At 39.7% G+C, this 19,230-nt stretch overlaps 1 protein-coding gene across 2 annotated transcripts in view; it reads right to left on the minus strand.

The window, feature by feature from the left end:
• The window catches only part of UBE3D (ubiquitin protein ligase E3D), a 523,493-nt gene that overhangs the window by 219,724 nt on the left and 284,539 nt on the right, over window positions 1-19,230 (minus strand). The window contains exon 10 of one of the 2 annotated variants that reach the window (XR_005838364.1): window positions 17,218-17,277. Coding sequence is in view for 1 of the 2 variants with exons in the window: in XM_040643700.1 (XP_040499634.1) it covers window positions 17,263-17,277 (15 nt within the window). In the remaining variant the exon portion in view is untranslated. Of the gene's footprint in view, window positions 1-16,896; window positions 17,278-19,230 lie in introns of those variants that run through there. The other variant, XM_040643700.1, reaches the window with a different exon arrangement.

The raw sequence follows: 19,230 nt of genomic DNA on the forward strand, positions 1-19,230 counted from the left end.
GTAAACCAGATGTCCTTGAGTTAAATCCAACCAGCAGATTTGGGCTGTCTGGCTCTCATAGTAGGGTTTTTGTTTTATTCAGGTGCCAACATTAAAAAACAGGTTTCAGTTAGAAGTTTAGACTTCCAACTGTCTTATAACATCTGTCAACCCCAGAGCAGAACATTGACCTCCTTCCCACAGGCAGGGTAGGGGCTCCCCAGGGTGCCAGAATCCCACCCAGTGGGATTTCATCATTTCCATTCTCACCTGTCTGGGTCCCTGTGACCATTTAACTTTGCAACTCCTTGAGAAGAGGTCCCTGGACCCATCCTACTGTGGCATATTACTACATATACTCAGAGAAACCATACGCTTAAAAGTGTGTGTGTCTGCATATGTCTGTGTGTGTGAGTGAGCACCCTTTTCAGTTAGCTGGTAAGGTAAACACTGTTTTATTTAAGGAGACAGTAGTCAACTGGTAAATGATTGTTTTTTTCAAAAGAAGAAAATTATTAATGACTGTCTTAATAAAGTGTTCGGTGAGAGGAAAATTACCTTATAATTCAGATTTGTAAAAAAGAAAAAAATAGGCCTATTATTTTATCTATAATTGATCTGGTCTTGTTCATCAGCACCATTCACTGAGTTGCAGACAGTGAACAAATTGTTTGGTCCCACTCAATAATCTCAATCCAACAATTTAAAATGTGTCCATAAGGAACTCAGACTTGGCTTATATAAATCAGGAAAAAGAACAACATTTGAGAGCTCTTGCCTCCTCTGCTCCCAAATAATGTCTGGGTGTGGGGAAAGGAGTGTGGCTCAGATCACCTCGTGGCCTTAGTCGGGGAGGGAGACCTGGCCCCCTGCTTAAATACTTCATTAGGAGCTGGCTATAGAGGCTGCTGAGGGAGTTTGGCCTAGTCTAGCCTCCCTTGGCATTCTGTTTTCTGTTGCAAATGTCAGGGCCTGGCACTCTCATGCTCTGTTTGCTTTCAGCTAAGCCAAAGCTCTATGATAGTTTAGAGCACAGGCTGATCAACGCCACGTTGGCTCTCACTAGTACATCACCTCTAAGTCTAGACATGATTTCCATTAGTCCCCTAAGGGTCATTCCACTGCCGTTAATGATTCAGTTCACCTTGATATGGAAGCTCCATCTGGATAACTCTTCAGCCAGACTCTCAGCCACTCTGAGATCCCATCCACACACAGGGGAACTAGGAGACTATATAAACCTAAACTCCAAGGTCTGGTTCTGCTGAGACAGCAAGGTGTGCTTTGATGTATTTAGTATGCTACTGGGTGGGTGGCTGCTTCTAGACTTTTTCAGGAACACAGATAGGGAAAACATATATGTTCTTCAAAATAGAATATATCCTGATTTTATACTATTCTCTTCAATTCAATTCTGATCTATATATTTGTACTTAATCTCACAAGTATGATAATTTTAGCTCTTTTCTCCTATGCCAAAAATCTCATTTCTCAATAACACCATACTATATACACAATATATGCATATCAGACTCAGAATAAAAATACCAAAATTACCACCAATAATACACTTACTGAAAATCGTTTAAAAATTTTTAAGTTCTTTTTGTCCTTAGGATGATACATTCTACTAGGATGCATGATCAAATTACTGAGTGTTATAGTTACTTGAATTCATCTCCATTATGCCACCACTCTATAAACAGGTTCATTTCCTTTCAATTATGAGACTGCTTTTCTACTATTTTACTTTAGAATTACATGAAATATTTGCATGGTTCCAAATCCAAATCTATAAACTAAAGTTGAATTAGAGAAGTCTAGTTTCTCTCTCCTTTACCTCTATTGTCTCTTCCCTCTGTGACCCCTTTGTTTTTTCACTTTTTGTCTTTCCATTTTTAATATAATATATTCATATCCCCAAAACATTCTTAAACAAAAGGGAGCATACTATTTTGTATGTACTTTAGGCCGAACATTTTATTTTATTTTTTTTTAAAGATTTTATTTATTTATTCGACAGAGATAGAGACAGCCAGCGAGAGAGGGAACACAAGCAGGGGGAGTGGGAGAGGAAGAAGCAGGCTCATAGCGGAGGAGCCCGATGTGGGGCTCGATCCCATAACGCTGGGATCACGCCCTGAGCCGAAGGCAGACGCTTAACCGCTGTGCCACCCAGGCGCCCCAAGGCCGAACATTTTAAATATATTCAGACACAGAATTTTAGATCAAGAAGTTACTTCACAGATTATATAGTCAAACACTAAATCCTTAAAAAGAAGAAACAGAATAGAGATTTGGAAAGGTTAAGTTACTTGCCAAACACATACAGCTAATTGCTAGAGCTGGGACTCAAATTCACATCTCTTGACTCTCCATGTTGTGTTCTTTACTTGCAATGAACAGTTACAGACAGTCATAGTGGTTTCATCATAAATTGGTAAATGATTTGAAGCAAAATTTAAAGAAACATGAACACCGAGATACAACCAGACAATTCATTTTACTCTCTTGGTTTTCTATTTGGCTTGACTCAAATTCTATCCCTTTAATAAATACGAGAGAACCAATTCACTCTATTTTTTCTTACAGTGACCAGCATCTTCCAAAAATATGACTACCAACTGCTTTGTGCTTAGCCACTTTAACAGCAAAGTCCCCGTGCCTTTTCTGCTTTTTTTGATAAAAACTGTTTACTATCATGATTTTCCCTACTTAGCCCTAGCATTTTCCACCTAATGCCCTAGTCGCTCCAAACACTTACGGAGGAATATGCATTTCCATTTTGGATTACTTGGTACCCTCTGTGGAGGGGATTAGGCAAATGTTGAAGCCTTGTCATTGGTTTTATACTGCTTGAAAATAAAGTCTTGATCTTCGATAGTTTAGAGCACAGGCTGGTAAACACTGCCACCTGTTTTTATGCCGCCTGTGAACTATGAATGATTCTTATATGTAAAAATAGAAGTATTTGTTGAAACACAGCCATGCTCATTCATTTATGTATTATCTATGGCTCTTCTGCCCTATAATAGCAGAATTGAGTAGTTGCGACAAAGGAACAAAGGCCATGTGGCCCGAAAAGCCTAAAATATTTACAAACACTTTGCCAACACTTTACAAACATTTGTCAACCCCTTCTTTATAGGATTCTCCTTTCTGTTCCTTCTTTTATTTCATAATCTATATACAATCAATTCTCTTTGCCAATTCACTACCAGGATCACTCTTCTAGATATCAACTTCTTTCTAAGGAATCTGAGATTATCAAATTTTTGCAGAGCCCAGAGTGATAGTTTCAAAAGGTTTCTTCAGTTCAGCTAAGTTTCTTAATGGCCATATCCTGGGTTTTTACCCATTACAACATCATCCATCTTCGTATCAGTATACTTTTATTAACAAATATAAGTTGAACTTTTAATACGTGCTCATTGTGTACATAAGGACCCCAGGTTTCCTTATTCTGCCCCGCAACTGTCTTCCCCATAACTCTCCTGCTACCACCTACCAGGAGATCACAACTGTAGAACCAGCTCCTCTGTGCGGCTCCTCCCAACAGACAGCACGTGAGTGACCCACCCACAGCTAAACTGCCCACTATACGTGTGTATAACTCTCATGCTGATAGCTACAATGGTGCATGGATAGTAAATTTTTTTTTTTTTGAGAGAGAGAGAGAATGTGCATGTGTGTGAGCACAGTGGGTGTGGGGGGAGCAGAGGGAGAGGAAGAGGGGGAAAGAATCTCAAGCGGACTCTGCACTGACCACGGAGTCCCACACTGGCCAATCTCACCAGCCAGCCTGAGACCTTGACCTGAGCCAAAACCAAGAGTCGGATGCTTAACTAACTGAGCCAGCCAGGTGGCCCTGGATAGTAAATTATTTGGTGTGGCTTTGTATATCTGAGATAATTTTATTCTATCTTCACACTTAAATGACAGTTTAACTGGGTCAAGAATTGATGAAACTGAAAACAAAACAAAAAAACCAAAAAAAAAACCCAAAAAACAGATAATGAATCTGCAAGTAAGGAGGGAATATCTTCCCCCCAGAATTCTGAAGATTTTCTTCTAGTTTGCAGTGTTGTGAGAGATCTGATAACACTCTAATTCATAATCCTTCGTGTCTGTGTTTTCTCTCTGGAAGCTTTTAGAATTATATCTCTACCCCTGTTCTAAAACTTCACAATGATGGGCTCAATAGTAGAGTTTTCATTCATTGTGCTTGCTACATGGTGGACCCTTTTAATCTGGAGACTCATATCCAAGGAAATTTTTATTACTTTGAAAATGTCCTCTCCATCACTGTCTAGGTTTTCTCTTTATGAAACTCCTTGGACCTCCTAGATTAAGCCTCTCTAAGTGTCTTAGCTTTTCTCCCTTCCTGTTCATGTCGTTAGTTTTTTCTTCCTGGGAGCTTTCCTTGATTTTATCTTCCAAATCATGATGAGCACTTTTTAATTTCAAGTATCATTTTGAATTTTCAAGTGCTCTTTACTCTGACTATACTTGTTCTATAGCTTTACATTTTTATTTCATTAAAGATATTAACTAAAGTTAATTTATAGTTTTTTTTTTTTTTCAATTCCCTGCATTGCTTCTGTTACCTCTAAGTTTCTTAATTGCAGGGCAGGGGGGTGTGGTTCATGCTGGAGGCTTTCTTTAAATGTCCGGTCATATGTTCATAGTTAAAAACGAGACATTAAAACGCTGATCAGAAATGTTGCTCTATGGGCAGGGCTTGACAACTAGTGAACCTCACTGTAGGGCAATCAAGTGGGGATCTAGCTCTTCCCTTGAGACACCATCAAAATATCTTCATTTGTAGGTCCGGTCAGTTTCTGAGTTTCCTAGAAGAATCCTTTAATCCCCTCCCTGGGATAGGAGTCTGGCTGCTGGTATTCTCAAGTGAGGTGACGAAAGAAGGCTATAGAGGCCTCTTTATTATAAATGAAGAGTTTCTTGTAGCTCCTGTTTTCCATCTAGAATCAAATCACTGCCCTCTTCTGTGCCTGGTATCTGCAATTCCAAAAACTATTTCTGAAATTTCTCCAAGACATGGATCTCTCAACTCTTATTGGGATACAGGAAGCACAGTCACCTAATTCCTCAGAATGAAAGTGGGAACTGGGGTCCAGTTGCTCCTTAAACAAACAGACCTCTTGTTTTCAGCCTTCTGACTCTTCCATTCTGTGTGGTACCTGGTGTTTTCTATTTCTAAGAGTTCCTGGAATTTGGCAGGGTAAATCACCCAGCTTCTCACTGATAACCTCCCCCAACGCCACATACACCCCTTTAGATTCAACCTAGCTTTAACCTGCTAAATGGTTGAACAGCCGCATGTCCACTTTCCATCTTCATATACTATAGTTTGGAGTTTCAGATATTTCCTGGCTGGATCAAAGATAAAGCTGAACACCTGTAATTTTGCTGCTGTTACCATTCTTTTTTTGCAGTGACTTGTGAGAGGAGAAATGGTCAGAGACACTGTTCCTTTTACATGCCATCCTCTAACTGAGAGTGCATCAATAGTCTCAGTATAGGGAGATTCTTGTTTAAGTGAGAATAGAAAATTATTCTTCTCCAATTAGAAACAGCCTGTTATATTTATTATATTTCTCAACATGAATTCTCACCTAAATGACTTATTTCCTTTGTTATGTGCCTAAGACATAGAAAGTCAGAAAAGCTATGGCAAGAAAGCAAAAAGGAAGCAGTTCTTTTGCTCTCTGGCAGTTCGTTCAACAATCTGGGCTTTATATATTATCTCCATTAGATAAGAGAGAGAGAGAGAGACACTGAGATAGCATATAAAGCCAAAATGCTGAAGGAGATTATGCTAAGAGAAACTATTATCTACATATAAGACTGGAGGCTTTCAACCCAAAGTCTTCTTTTTCTATTTTTTCCCCAAAGTTTTCTTTATAGAACACTGAAGGAAAAAAAAAAAAAAGGAAAATAATAAGGAAATAAAAATACTTAGTATTTAGTGAGATAGATACCAAACTTTATCAAGCAGCTTATTCCTTCACAACATTTTTGATGTTATATTCCAAAAAAAAAAGCACAGAGATCTTCCCCTAGGTAAGCAAGAGCCTAACTGTTGCAAATGGGCTTCCATCCTTGCCCCCCCACCCCCGCCGATTCTTCTACCTGCAATCAAGTCCACATCTTTCCTTATTTGGCTGCCATTCATCTGAACCTCCTTCCACTCTTCATTTGTCTGAAAATGTTCTCTCCTTGCAGTCCTGTTGGGAGGCAGAGCTCTCCCACTACCCAGGCTCAGCCTGTCAGATTCTCACTTTCCCACGCCAACCTTGCAACCAGGGTGGCAGCACCTGACCAAATCAGACACTCTGCTCCCGCTAGCAACAGAAAGCAACAAGGATCCTGGGAGGGAGGGAAAGCTCACTTCTGCCCTGGTAGCTGTGGCGGCAAGATCAGGTCCCCTGGCAGCAGCAGTATCAGCAGCATGATGATGATGCCGGCCGGGTCCAGGCTGGAGACCTAAGTGCAGCACCTAACACTCTGCAGCTCTGGTGGCGAGGGCCTCGTGGACATGGAGCCCGAGCCAGGTGCTCCAGACTCCTGTAATTCTCTCCATGACCCACTATCCTTCCAATAAACTCCCTTCCTGCTCAAGTCAGCTCTAAGACTGACTCATACGTGCAGGTTTCATATTCTGATTATTGAAATAATTGTGAGACCTAAAGATGCAAATCTTGATCTATGAAATGACAACAAATACTGTAGACAGGTATTATCTATCTATATTAACACTATGGATAGGCAGATATTCCTTTTGTGCCCACAAATTTTTATTAGTTTGAATAATACAAGCCTGTTGTTTTTAGAGCGCTAAACCAAAAACACTTGCTAATATTCTTTTCATCTTGCAGATTTCAGGGACAAGAATCAAGGTTCCTGTTGGTTTCATTACAAGTTGGGACATATGAGAACCAAAATGAACAAGCCAGCTGGCCTTCCCCATCATCGTTAACTGCCTAGACCCATTCTTCACACGCCAATGTGCTAAGGACCTCCTCTGGGTCTATATGCCTGCCTTCAAAACGCACATTCAGGCAAGAGAAAGAACTAGCAGGGGAGGGAGGAAGGGGAACAAGGGGAAAGGGGAAGGAATGGTGAAGGAGAGGGGAGCAAGAGCAAGAACTCACAGAGGTGGTTAACGGCTGTAAGAATCAGATTTGAGCACTCCTTTAATTAGGCAATGCTAATGAGTACTGGTGTCTTTTTTTTTTTAAGCAGTATCAGGCGGTGGTTTTTAGTATCATCACTATAAATAAAGGCCATGTAAGCTTCAAGGAATCACAGGTAAATTCCTGAATTTTATTTTCTACTCAGGATTTAAATAAACAACTCAAAAAGATGACACAGGCAAGGGAAATTTTTTTCAGTAATAAATGACTATTTTATAGGAGAAAATGTTAATAAAATATTGAGAATTAATACAATGCAAGAAATACTTCTGAAGATAGTACCCCATTAGCTGCTGAGGAGCATCTAGAGATGAATACGGCTTTGGCCCCACCCTTACCTCAAGTTGACTGTCTCAGTGAGAGAAAAGTGAGAGAGGTATGTGAAACCAAGAAGATATGTACTATGATAAAAGGCAGAATGTGATAAACCAAAAGAGGTGTAGCAGAAAAATATTTTTCATGTGTTTTTCATTATCTCTATTTTTCATTCCCAATGAAATGTTCCACCCTGGGGCTCTCCACACACCGAGGATGAACTGCTCATCATTTTTAGGGAGAAGGTGGATCTGCCTAGAATAAAGTCACAGCCACACTGACTTTCTTTTTTTTTAATTTAGAGGGTTTACAATGGACATGAAAACCCCTAGCTTTCAAATACAAGAGCTAGACACATGAAAGGCAAAGGATTTTCTCAGAAATCTCAAAGATGTGCTTTGAAACACCAACTGGCCAAGCACAGAAGACTAGACTGTAGAGTTTTAGCTGTAAACGTGGAATAGGGAGATGGTAGGGAAAAGAAGAAGGATTTGAGGAAAGCCCATCCTGAGGCTGGAGGAGGAAACTGAGGAAAGGGAGGGAGGAGCCAGAGAGCTGAGACGCTTCCATCTTGGGTACTGGGGCTGAAAGCCTTGGGTGGGGAGGGAGGATGCAGAAACAGGCAGGCTGATAATCCCAGGGTGTAGGGTGCTTGAGTGTCACTTCCTGAAGGGACTCTTGGAGGAGAGTGACCCAGTTCACTCCTTACTGAGTGACCTGGGCCATCCTGAGCCCCTGGAGTAGAATTAGTAGCAAGTTGTGTATAGGCTGAGAGAGTCTGAGATAAACCCCACCCTCTACTCTAGAAAATAACTCAGAAAAATCTCTGGAGTCCTTTCAGAGGGGCTTGGAAGGTATCTGAAAATGAAGAACCTCAGTGTGTGAAGAAGAGTCCTTGAGCCCACCTGAGAATGCTGCATCAGGGAGATGGGGGACTCTTAGCAGAGGCCAAAAGGCCAGGGACTATAGGGACAGCCACCCCAGTAGGGAGTATTGTTGAGAGAGAAGATGGCTGGAAGACACTGACATACCAAGAGCACAGATGAGCAACTCCAGCCAGAGATACCTCCCGGACACAGCAAGATGTCAGAGAAGACCAACGAGGCACACCTGCCTCCCCCATGTCATGAGGCCCCTGAGCTTCCTTTCCAGAGGCTGGAAAGGAAAAGGGAGATACTTATAAGGGAACACCAACGCTGGTAGGAGGCATGAACCTAAACCGACCGAATTGAAATTCCGACTTGACTAGTGAATGAGTATACTTGAAGTGGTAAAAGCTGTAGCTGATGGGGGTGGATGATAAGTTAGATTCATTGATAGGAAACCACGTACATTTCTGCATAAGACAGTGTGAACATGGGGCCCACAACACAGAGGTGCACACCAAGTACTGTGGAGAAGCTGAAGGAAGGAGACATTGTATTACACTGAGGGGCAGAGGGATATCAGGCTGGTATTTTTAACTGGATTTTTTAAGTGTGCCTTAGTGAATTCATGGGATTTTGAGAAGTAGAAATGAGGTGGAGGCATTCCAGATGGCAGAAAGAGGTTGATCAAAGCCTAGGAAATGGGAGGAGGTGGGAAATGTTCAGGAAAAAATGATGGTCCAATTTGGCTGGAACTTAAGTTCCTCTTTTAAAATTCCACACACGCTCTGCCAGAGCCCTGTGCTTTGTACCTCAATGACAGGAAGAGTTTTATAAATATCTACTGTATAAAATATATTCTGAGCTGAGTGATGCCTGGAAACACACCCATTCCTTAGAAGTCCTATTATCTCTGTATGTTTCCTGTCCCTTCCTGCAAATGTAGTAAACAGACTTGCCACCAAATGGTGCCTCTAGTGTGGAAATACTCTTCTTGCTCTGAGCACAGCCTCTGCCTACAGAGAAGGGCTCTTTCATCAATATTTTGTCCTTTCTTCAGATGTTAGGAAAGCTTTCACCTTTCTGCCTGCCCTTATTCCTTGGATGGAGGCATGACTAATACAAGGAAGGTGGTGGTCCCCTGGGGTATAAGGTGAAATCTAGGCATTTTTGACAAGTCTCCAAAGGTGATCCACATATGCAACCTTGACTTCCCTTTTTTCCTATCACTTTCCTTGCCTCCCATTCCTTTGTAGCAATTTTGAATACTATATGATACATATTTGGTGGTAATAGCTATTTTGAATGAATGAATGAATGAATGAATGAACACACTGATCTATTATTCAAACTTTAGCATGCAGTGGAATCACCAGGAGGGCTTGTTAAAATACAGATTGCTGGTTTCCTGAAGACAAACTTGAAGAGTTTCTGATTCAGCATATCTGGGAGAGGGGTAGAGAATTTGCATTTCTAACAACTCTTACCCCGCCCCTCCCAGGTGATGCCAATACTGTTGGTAGGGGAGAGGGGTACACTTTGACACTATTGGTCTAGATCAATATGGAAATCCCCTGAATACTTCAACCATGACACAAAATGACTGGTATCTTTGAATGTTTTGCCTACCATTTTTTGGAAGCTTTTAGAAAAAGAGGTTTCCCTATGTTTACTTACATAAGTTATAAGAGCAACTTAATAGCATAAATTATAGACATTGAAACTTGTTTCCGGAAGCTATGGAATTTTTATTAAGAATTCCAGGAATCAGAAACTTCTGAATAAGATGTGAATTATCATTTTCCATTCAAGGACTGATGTTTTAATGATGCAATAAGATTTTAAAAAAAGCCATGACTTCTAATATTTTACCCTAAACTGGTCACTTTTAATATCACAACAAAGCAAAAATCAGGCCACCCCTTCTGGAGTGATTGAGAACTGAATAAAGAGGAATGTGTTTCTGTACCTTATCTAGATAAAAATCTATTTTGAGAACCTAGGACTGTCCTATTATCTTTTTACCCCTATAGGGAAAACAAAATAACACTTTTCACATTATGTCAAGCACCCATAAGAAGCCAAGTTTTTGCCTTGTTTTCCAGACCGTATGAAGAGTCCAGAATTGCTTAAGAAAATCTTCTGCAAACATTTAAAAGTTTTTTTACTTTTAAACACTAAGGTTTAATATCCACATTGGGCCATAGCTTTCTTTGGGAAGGTTATTCTTGAGCTTTCCGCACCTGATTTTCCAAGTCCGTTAGTGACATACACAAAGACACTCAGATTTTGCTGGATCACTATAAATAAAAAGGGTTTACTTTATAATGGTGCATATTCTGTTTACCATGTGGACTCCCACTACTCAAATTTAAATGGTCAAATGCCCTTGTTCCATGAGAACCATTAAGTCCAATTAAACCTGAGTATATATTATAGAATTCAGAAAAACAATTTTTGAGTTACAAAAACATGGCTTTTTCTTTTCTTCTCCGAGCCAGAATACACATGAAATTCCCAGTAAAATGTTGGACATAGTCTGAACTACACCCTCAAATTACCCACAAACCTGATTTTGATATAGTCCTTCAGTAGACAGAAATGATGTTCTTAAGGTCAGAAAATATCATTTAGTCCGCAGAAGTGTCCACTGATCTGGCCTTTTGATTAATCTCACTCACTGAAGACTGATGTTTATTTAAGTTGACATAACTCCTTCCAGACACAAGACTTTGGCTTCAGATTTAGTTTCCTTGCTGTATTTTATAAGACATGAAAAATTAAATACTCCTATATGTAATTATTATTATTTGTAACTTCAGGTTGTATTTTGCATGCTAATTGCTCCCTGCTGTCCCAGTGTTCCATGAGTATATGTAATTTTATAATATACTCTAATTATACATTAGAGAATTTTCCATTTATCTCACAATAGGTTATTTTACCAAAATGCAGGCAAGCACCGATATTAAAGGCCTTCATAGCAATAGCAAAAACAGAGCTTGGTTAAAATGTCTTTTAGGAAGGGAAAATTAACTCTTTTTTTTCTTACATAATTTGGTAAATATTCATGACTCGGTCTGCTGAGTGAATGGAGGAGGCTAGCAGGGGGTGGGTAGAGGTCAAGAGGGAGAACAGATACAGAGCTCAGGTTCAAGAGCGGAGAGCATCAGAACAGGTGAGTGTCAAGACAGATAAAGAAGATGTCGGCAAGTGAGCAACAGGAGCAAGAATAGCAGACTACGGATGCAGATTCGAGAAGCAAGCATGTAGGATGAGTGGGAGGACCAGGGAGTAAGGACACCAGGTGGGTATGCCAAAAAGGCACGGCAAACTTTATGCAGGGGTGAAACTGGCAGATCTATGTAGAGGGCAAGTAAACAAAATTAGAGTCACAGCCATGGCTATGACTATGAGACTAATGGAGATGCAAGAGACTGAAGATGGAAGCAAAACAGACAACCCATTTTGACTAGCCTAATGAATCTTAATTAATACCTTTGGCTGGAAACCTCCCATGACAGACCACTGCAGCCTCCAGAGCAGTGTGTTAGCCTGTTAACAAACACAAACTGACCTAATTCTCATTGCAAAAGCAGTTATTAACTCCTTAATAAGGAAGAGAAAACCGATACTAACAGAAATTGAACCACTCACCCAAGTTCACACAACTAGTAAGTGGTAGAGCTGGAATCTGAACTGAGGAATATCTGACTTCCAAAGTCTATGCCCTTCTCTCTCACCACATTGGAACACAGGGTGCCTATTAAGAATCATATTTTGAAATCTATTTTGAACTTAAAACCTTATAAAATTCAGTATGGCCTATCTACAATGAAGACAAATTATCAAATTATTAAACAAACACTTCTCACCAGTCATCCTGCTTCCTGGGATTCATATATTGACAATACTTCATTCAATTTTAAAGTAAATAAATGAGAGAGAAAATCCAGTAGGGATCCAAACCTGGATATTCGGTGAAATTATCAAATATCTATTATCAACTCCAATGAGCATAGTGAAGGTATTACTAGAGCATGTCATAAAACATTTTACCTCTCCCTGAATATACTTTCAGAAGTCTAGTTATAGGATAGCTTTGGATAAGAAACCCCTAAAAAAGCTCTCCAATAGCATTTCTTGGATGGACCAAATCTGGCATATAATGGCCAAAAAAAGCCCTAGCCAGTGAGTTCATATCACTAAAAGTCTAAGAAATTTAGAAAAGCTCCAGGTATAACCTAAAGACACAGTCTGAAAAAGACAAAAAGGCCCACCATAGAATATCTGAAGTTCTGAGAAATTCCCATCTTTGCCCAAAAAGTTAAGTCAAGAGTCTGAGATGCTTATTAGATACCCCAGGTGACATGGTGAGGAAGTTATTTATATGCTTCTACAGTTAGAGATGTTTGGCCTGGAGACATAAATCTAGAAATCAAACACACATAGTATTGAAACGCTTGGATGAAGAATCACCTAGGCAGAAAAAAAAATAAGCATCCTTACATTATTACAGTCTTTGTGGATTGGGAAGAGGAGGATCTAAAAAAGAAATGGAATGAGTGGTGGACATGGCAGAAAAGGCAAGAGATGTTTCTCAAAGCCAGAAGAAGAAAATGTTTCAAGAAAAGAGTAATTATGTAGGTCAAGAGCTCAACTGATGATTCCTTCCCATTTTCCCTAAACTTATTTCTTCCCAAGTATTCATTGGCTAAGTAAATGGCATCAACATTTACTCAAATACCACAAAACACTTGGAGTTACTCTTCCCTCTTTCACCCTCCACATCCAGTCCACAGCAAGTAGTACTGACTTTAATACACGCCACATTTGATCACTTTTCATAGCCTCCACTTCTCCATCCTAGTCCAAGACACACCCATCTCTCCCCTGGACCACTATAATAGCATCTAGGATGGTTATGCTACTTTGTCTCCTGTTCCCTTAGAGCTTACATTCATCATACGGCAGCCAGAATGATCATTCTAAGATGTAAAATAGGGTCATAACCTATAGACCAGAGGAGCTGTTGCTACAAGAAACGTAGGAATCAAATGTCTCCTGCGCCTTATAGCTCCTGATGGTAGTAAGGCAAGACAAGAAATGGACCCAGTGTGTTGGTAATAGCCTCCAAGATAAACATTGGCCAGAATGCCTCCTAATTGGAGTAACAAACTGCTAAAGAGAAAATCTGAAGTTGTATTCTAAAAAAAGTAACAAAACAGGAAAACAATGCAAAAAATGATATACCAATTGAGGGGCAAGAGGCTAAAATGTAGAGGGTATAAAGAGGAGCAGTGGGAGTGGGACATACGAATTGGTGGGCCAGACAGGCCTGCTCCACCAAAGCACCTACTCTAGGAGTTATTCCCAGTCTTGTCCCCTGATAAAGGCCAGTCCTGATGGCCATGCTTATTCCATGTGATTCTCCCAAGCAAGATGGTTGTCCCAGGGACCATGATGGTGGGAGTAGGTGAGAGGCAATCATATTCTTCTTCTAGAAATTTGTACTGGGATGCTGAGAACCTCAGACTGTTGGAAGATCAAGAGAAAGAAAGTGATAAAGTACTAGAAAGTCCATGAGCTGAGGGCTGAGCTTGTTCGTGCTACCCCAGGGCCCGCTCTTCCTAAGAACTAGTTGTTCAGCATTCTCAGGCCTTCCATGAGACTTCTCTGTAGCCTATGAATCACATTTTTTTTTAAGTGAGTTAATGCGATGTCTTAATCCACTGAGGCTGCTATAGCAAAACACCACAGGGTAGATGGCTTACAAAAACCAGAAATTTACTTCTCAAAGTTCTGGATGTCGGAAGACCCAGATCAGGATGGCAGCATGACTGGGTCCTCTTCAGGTCAAGACTTCTGTGTTTTCACTAATTAAGGGGCTAAGCAAGCTCTATGGGGTCTCTCTCATAACAGCACTAATCCCGTTCATGAGGGCTCCACCCTGATCACCTAATCACCTGTCCCACCTCCTAAGACCATTACAATGGGCATTAAGATTTCAACACTTGAATTCTGGGGGGATACAAACAGTATTCAGACTAAACAAAAACAGCTGTGGCTGAAGTGGGCAGGCTGGGTAGATTATAAAGATGGAATTCTAAGGTCTTTGAATGTTTTCCATGCATCCAGCTTTCAACCGATACAGGCTGGGACAAACAGTTTCCTTTCTTTCCTCTTTTACACCAAGGGAGGCACCATCGTTTCGCATGAATCCATTGCTTTGGAATTTCCCTCACCTTTGGACTAAGCAGGACAAAGGTGTGGCCCTCGGTTGAGTCTACTCTAAACTGCTCAGGTTGGCTCTACTTCTTTGGATGAAAGAGACTAAAGGCCAAGTCTTTAGATAGTGGAGAAGGGATCTGCAAAAAATATTTGCCTGGAGGCCTCTATACCTGGGAATCACTACAACAAGTTATTTGCATGTCAAATTATACACAATGTGTTCAAATGAAATGGGTAGATCTTGTCTCAATATTCAAGGCCAAGAGCATCTAAACATTAAGAGAAAGAACAAAGACCCAGCAAATTCAGTTCATTCAAAGTACATTCAAATAATAATAAGCATAAGTTAAAGCAAGAATTCTTGAGAAAAAGATTAGAATATTATACTCTCTGTAAAAATCTTGAAACACTTAACAAAAGTAATTCAAATGGCAAGGTACAAATCGAAAGGCTTTTAAGGCATGTTAATGATAAAAGGCAAAGAGCCACCATCCCCAAAAGAAAGCCTGGTGTACATCAAAAAAGGATCAGCCTGCTTGGGCCAAGGAAAGACCACACAGGTGGTCAGAGATATTAAAGCACCCCATTTTTATTTTGATCTGGTTTCAACATTGCAAGACATAAACGCTTCCTTGTTGGCGCATGATATAAGAGATTTTGAGGCTGAAATCTTGATTTTTTTTTTGTAAAGTCATTTGACATTCAAATGTCAGAGTTTTTATTTACATGGATATGAATTTAAGTATATTGTTTTTCTATTGCTGCTGTAACAAATCACTCCAAATTTAGTTGCTTAAAACAACAAATTTATTATCTTACAGTTCTGTAGTTCAGAAGTCTGGTACACATCTCAACTGAAATCAAGGTGTGACCAAAGCTTCATTCTTTTCTGGAGGTTCCTGGGGGAGAATCTGTTTTGTCAACTCTTCTACCTTCTAGAGGCTGCCAGCGCTCCTTAGCTCACAGTCTCTTCCTCCATTTTCAAAGCCAGTGACACCCCATTTCCTTGATCCTTTTTTAGAGATTTAGAGATTACATCTCTAGGAAAGGCTCTCTGATTTAAAGGACTAATATAATTAGACCAGGTTCACCTCCCCAACCTTAATCACAGCTGCAAAAGTCCCTTTTGCCATGCAGAGTAACATAGTGACAGATTCCAGGGATAAGGTATAGACATCTTTGGGGGGCACTATCCCACCTACCACAGTAAAGAAAACTGGATTTTCAGAATGAGTTAAGCTTATATTTTCAAGTCTTCCAGATGTCGTCACATGCTCGTCGTCTTCTCCCCAAATCAATGGGGCATCTCTCTTTCCCTTTGGGGGTTCATAAATTCTGTGCTCTTTAATTTACTACAGAAGATGTCTTTAATTTACTACAACCTGTGCTCTTTAATTTACTACAGAAAATGATGTCTTCTTCCATCCACTGAATAAAAATTCACTCAGTATATCACTTGAGATATTTGTTATTCCTTGTACTCAAATAAAATATCATGATTTCACTTGTCTTTTGTCCTTCATCTATACACACAACTGATATATCAGACACTCTCCCAGAGGCAAGTACTATATATTTAAGTCTCTTCAGATGATTTCCACACAGCACCATAGAGATTGAGGACTTTATTGATGTTTTTACCATTTAACAAGCATATGGTAAAACAAGTTTATATTTTATAGAAAGAAAACAATAGATAAGTGGTTGTTTTAAGACAAGCTATCAAAACATGTCAAATTAGGTGAAGTTGGAGAAAAGAACTTTCCAAAGCAGGTCACTAAAAATTTCCTTCAAAAACCATTTTTTTGGCATGTTTAAAATTCAATTTTCTACACACTTTTTTTTTTTTTTCCAGAAACTCTTTTGCTACTTAAGATGAGGTTCCCCACTGATGAACTACTTTCGTCCTCTTCTCAGGGTTGTCAGATCATAGACACCACAGGAGACCAGAGCTGGAAAGAAACTCTGAAATCTGTATTCTCCACTTAATAGACAAGGAAACGGAGGCTCAGCAAGTATAAAGAACAAAGCATGAGCAACACACTGGTTTTATGGGTAAAAAGACAGGCTTGAATTGCTAGTGAACGTTATTCAGAATTAGGACCAAAAGGGAAAGATTCTCACACTCTCAGCCTTCCAACTAACAGCACTCTTATTCATAGTTTAACCTTGAGAATGGTAATGGCCACGAGCCAGTGGAGCGGAAGGCCAGAGGAGAGAAGGATGTCACTCACGCTGATGGAGTGAGTGCCCTGCCAATAACAGGAACCTGCACACAGGCCCTTAAGCAACGATAGTTCAGCATGGTTTCCCCCAAAGAGTCTATTTTCATTAAACATTTTCAGCCACAGCTTGCCTGATTTTTAGTAAATAGGCAGGCTGATAATCTTTCTTCTGAGAATTTTATATCTAGTGTTAAAATGAATTTAAATCAGCATGCCATGTAATTGTACATTTTCACCAGAGTATAAAAACATGCAGTAGCAAACAGGTAACCTTCCACAGTCCTTACCCAATACTTACCTCTTCCTCACCCCTCTTCTCACATACGTATGACACCTGGGAAGATGCCAGGCAGTGTTTTGTCACGATTCATTTAGGCCACGTACCTTTGGTCACTGAGAGAAATCTCTGTTCTCACACAGTCTCCTGCCTCAGATATCGTACAGCTGAAAACAATGGGAAAGTAAGAGAAAATATAAGGGCTCATTAGACAAACATAATATACCATCACATGTAGTGATGAAAGTTTAATTTGGTTTTAATTTCAGGGACCTGCAAGGAAAGCTTCATACAGAATGTGCTCCCAGGTTCTCTCTAGCCCACTGTCACCATCACAGTAAAAGGCTCCAGAAAGTGTTTGTTGGTTTTTTTCCCCCCCAGCTTTGTTGAGATATAACTGAGAAATAAAATTGTGTATAAATTGTGTATAAAAGTATACAATGTGATGATGTGATATACATACACACTGTGAAAAGATTCCTCCCATCCAGTTAATTAACACATCCGTCACCTCACATATTCACCCTCGTCGTGTGTGAGAACATTTAAGTATTACCCTCTTAGCAAATTTCAATTATTCAATACAGTGTTATCAGTTATAGTCACCATGTTATGCATTAGAACCTCAGACCTCATTCATCTTATACCTCAAAGTCTGTACCCTTTAACCAACCTCCACCTATTTCACACATTCCCAGCTCACGACCCCACTTTTCAATTCTGTTTCCATGAGTTTTTTTAACTTTACATATAAGTGATACCATACAGTATTTATCTTTCTCTGACTTATTTCACTTAGCATAATGTGCTCCAGGTTAATAAATGTTTCTGCAAATTATAGGCTTTTCTTCTTTTTAAAGGTTGAATAATATTCCTGTGTGTGTGTGTAAAAGAAAGAGTGGGAGAGTGGGGGGGACAGAGAGAGAGAGAGAGAGAGATCTATTCATCCACTGATGGAAAATTAGGTTGTTCCCACATCTTGGCTGCTGTGAATAATGCTACAATAAACATGGGCGTGTAGATATTTCACTTTAAGATAATAGATTTGTATCCTTTGGATATATTCAGAGAAGGGATTGCTGAATCATATGGAAGATCTGTTTTTATTTTCTTGGGGAACCCCCATACTGTTTTTCATAGTGGGAAAAAAATTCCACCAACAGTGTGCAATGGTTCTCTTTCCTCCTTATCTTTGCCAGCAATGATTATCTTTTTTTCCTTCATCCAATATTTTTATTTTTCCTCATTTCATGTCTTTTATTCAAGTATAATTAACAGTGCTACATTAGCTTCAGGTATACAACATAATGATTTAAAAATTCTATACATTTCTCAATGCTCATCAAGATAAGCGTACTCTTAATCCCCATCACCTATTTCACCCATCCCACCCACCCACACCTCTCCTCTGGCAACCATCAGTTTGTTCTCTGTATTTTAAGCGAATGTTTTATGTCTCTTTTTCTCTTTCTTTTGTTTCTTAAATTCCACATATGAGTGAAATAAGTCAGTAGAGAAAGACACATACCGTACGATTTCACTCATATGAGGAATCTCTTGTCTTTTGAGAATAGCTATTCTAACAGGTGTGAGGTGATATCTCATTGTAGGTTTGATTTGCAATTCCCTGGTGATTAGTGATGTTGAACATCTTTCCATGTACCTGTTGGTCATCTGTAGGTTTTTCTTTGGGAAAATGTCTATTCAGGTCCTTTGCCTATTTTTAAAAAATATTTTATTTATTTGAGAGAGAGAGAGAAAGTGAGTGAGAAGGAGAGCACAAGCAGGAGGAGGGGCAGAAGGAGAGGAAGAAGCAGACTTCCCTGCTGAGCAGGGAGCCCAACTTGGGGCTTGATTCCAGGACTCTGGGATCACGACCTGAGCTAAAGGCAGGTACTTACCCAACTGAGCCACCCAGGCACCCCTGTCCCATTTTTAATTATGGTTTTTTTTCTGTTTTTATATTAAGTTGTATGAATTATTATATATTTTAGATATTATTAACCCCTTATCAGATATGTGGTCTGCAAATATTTTCTCCCATTCCATGGGTTTCATTTTGTTGATGGTTTCCTTTGCTGAGCTTTTAGTTTGATGTAGGCTCACTTGTTTATTTTTGC

Source organism: Ursus maritimus, unplaced genomic scaffold (genome assembly GCF_017311325.1).
Source record: "Ursus maritimus isolate PB19 unplaced genomic scaffold, ASM1731132v1 scaffold_29, whole genome shotgun sequence".
Classification (NCBI taxonomy): domain Eukaryota; kingdom Metazoa; phylum Chordata; class Mammalia; order Carnivora; family Ursidae; genus Ursus; species Ursus maritimus.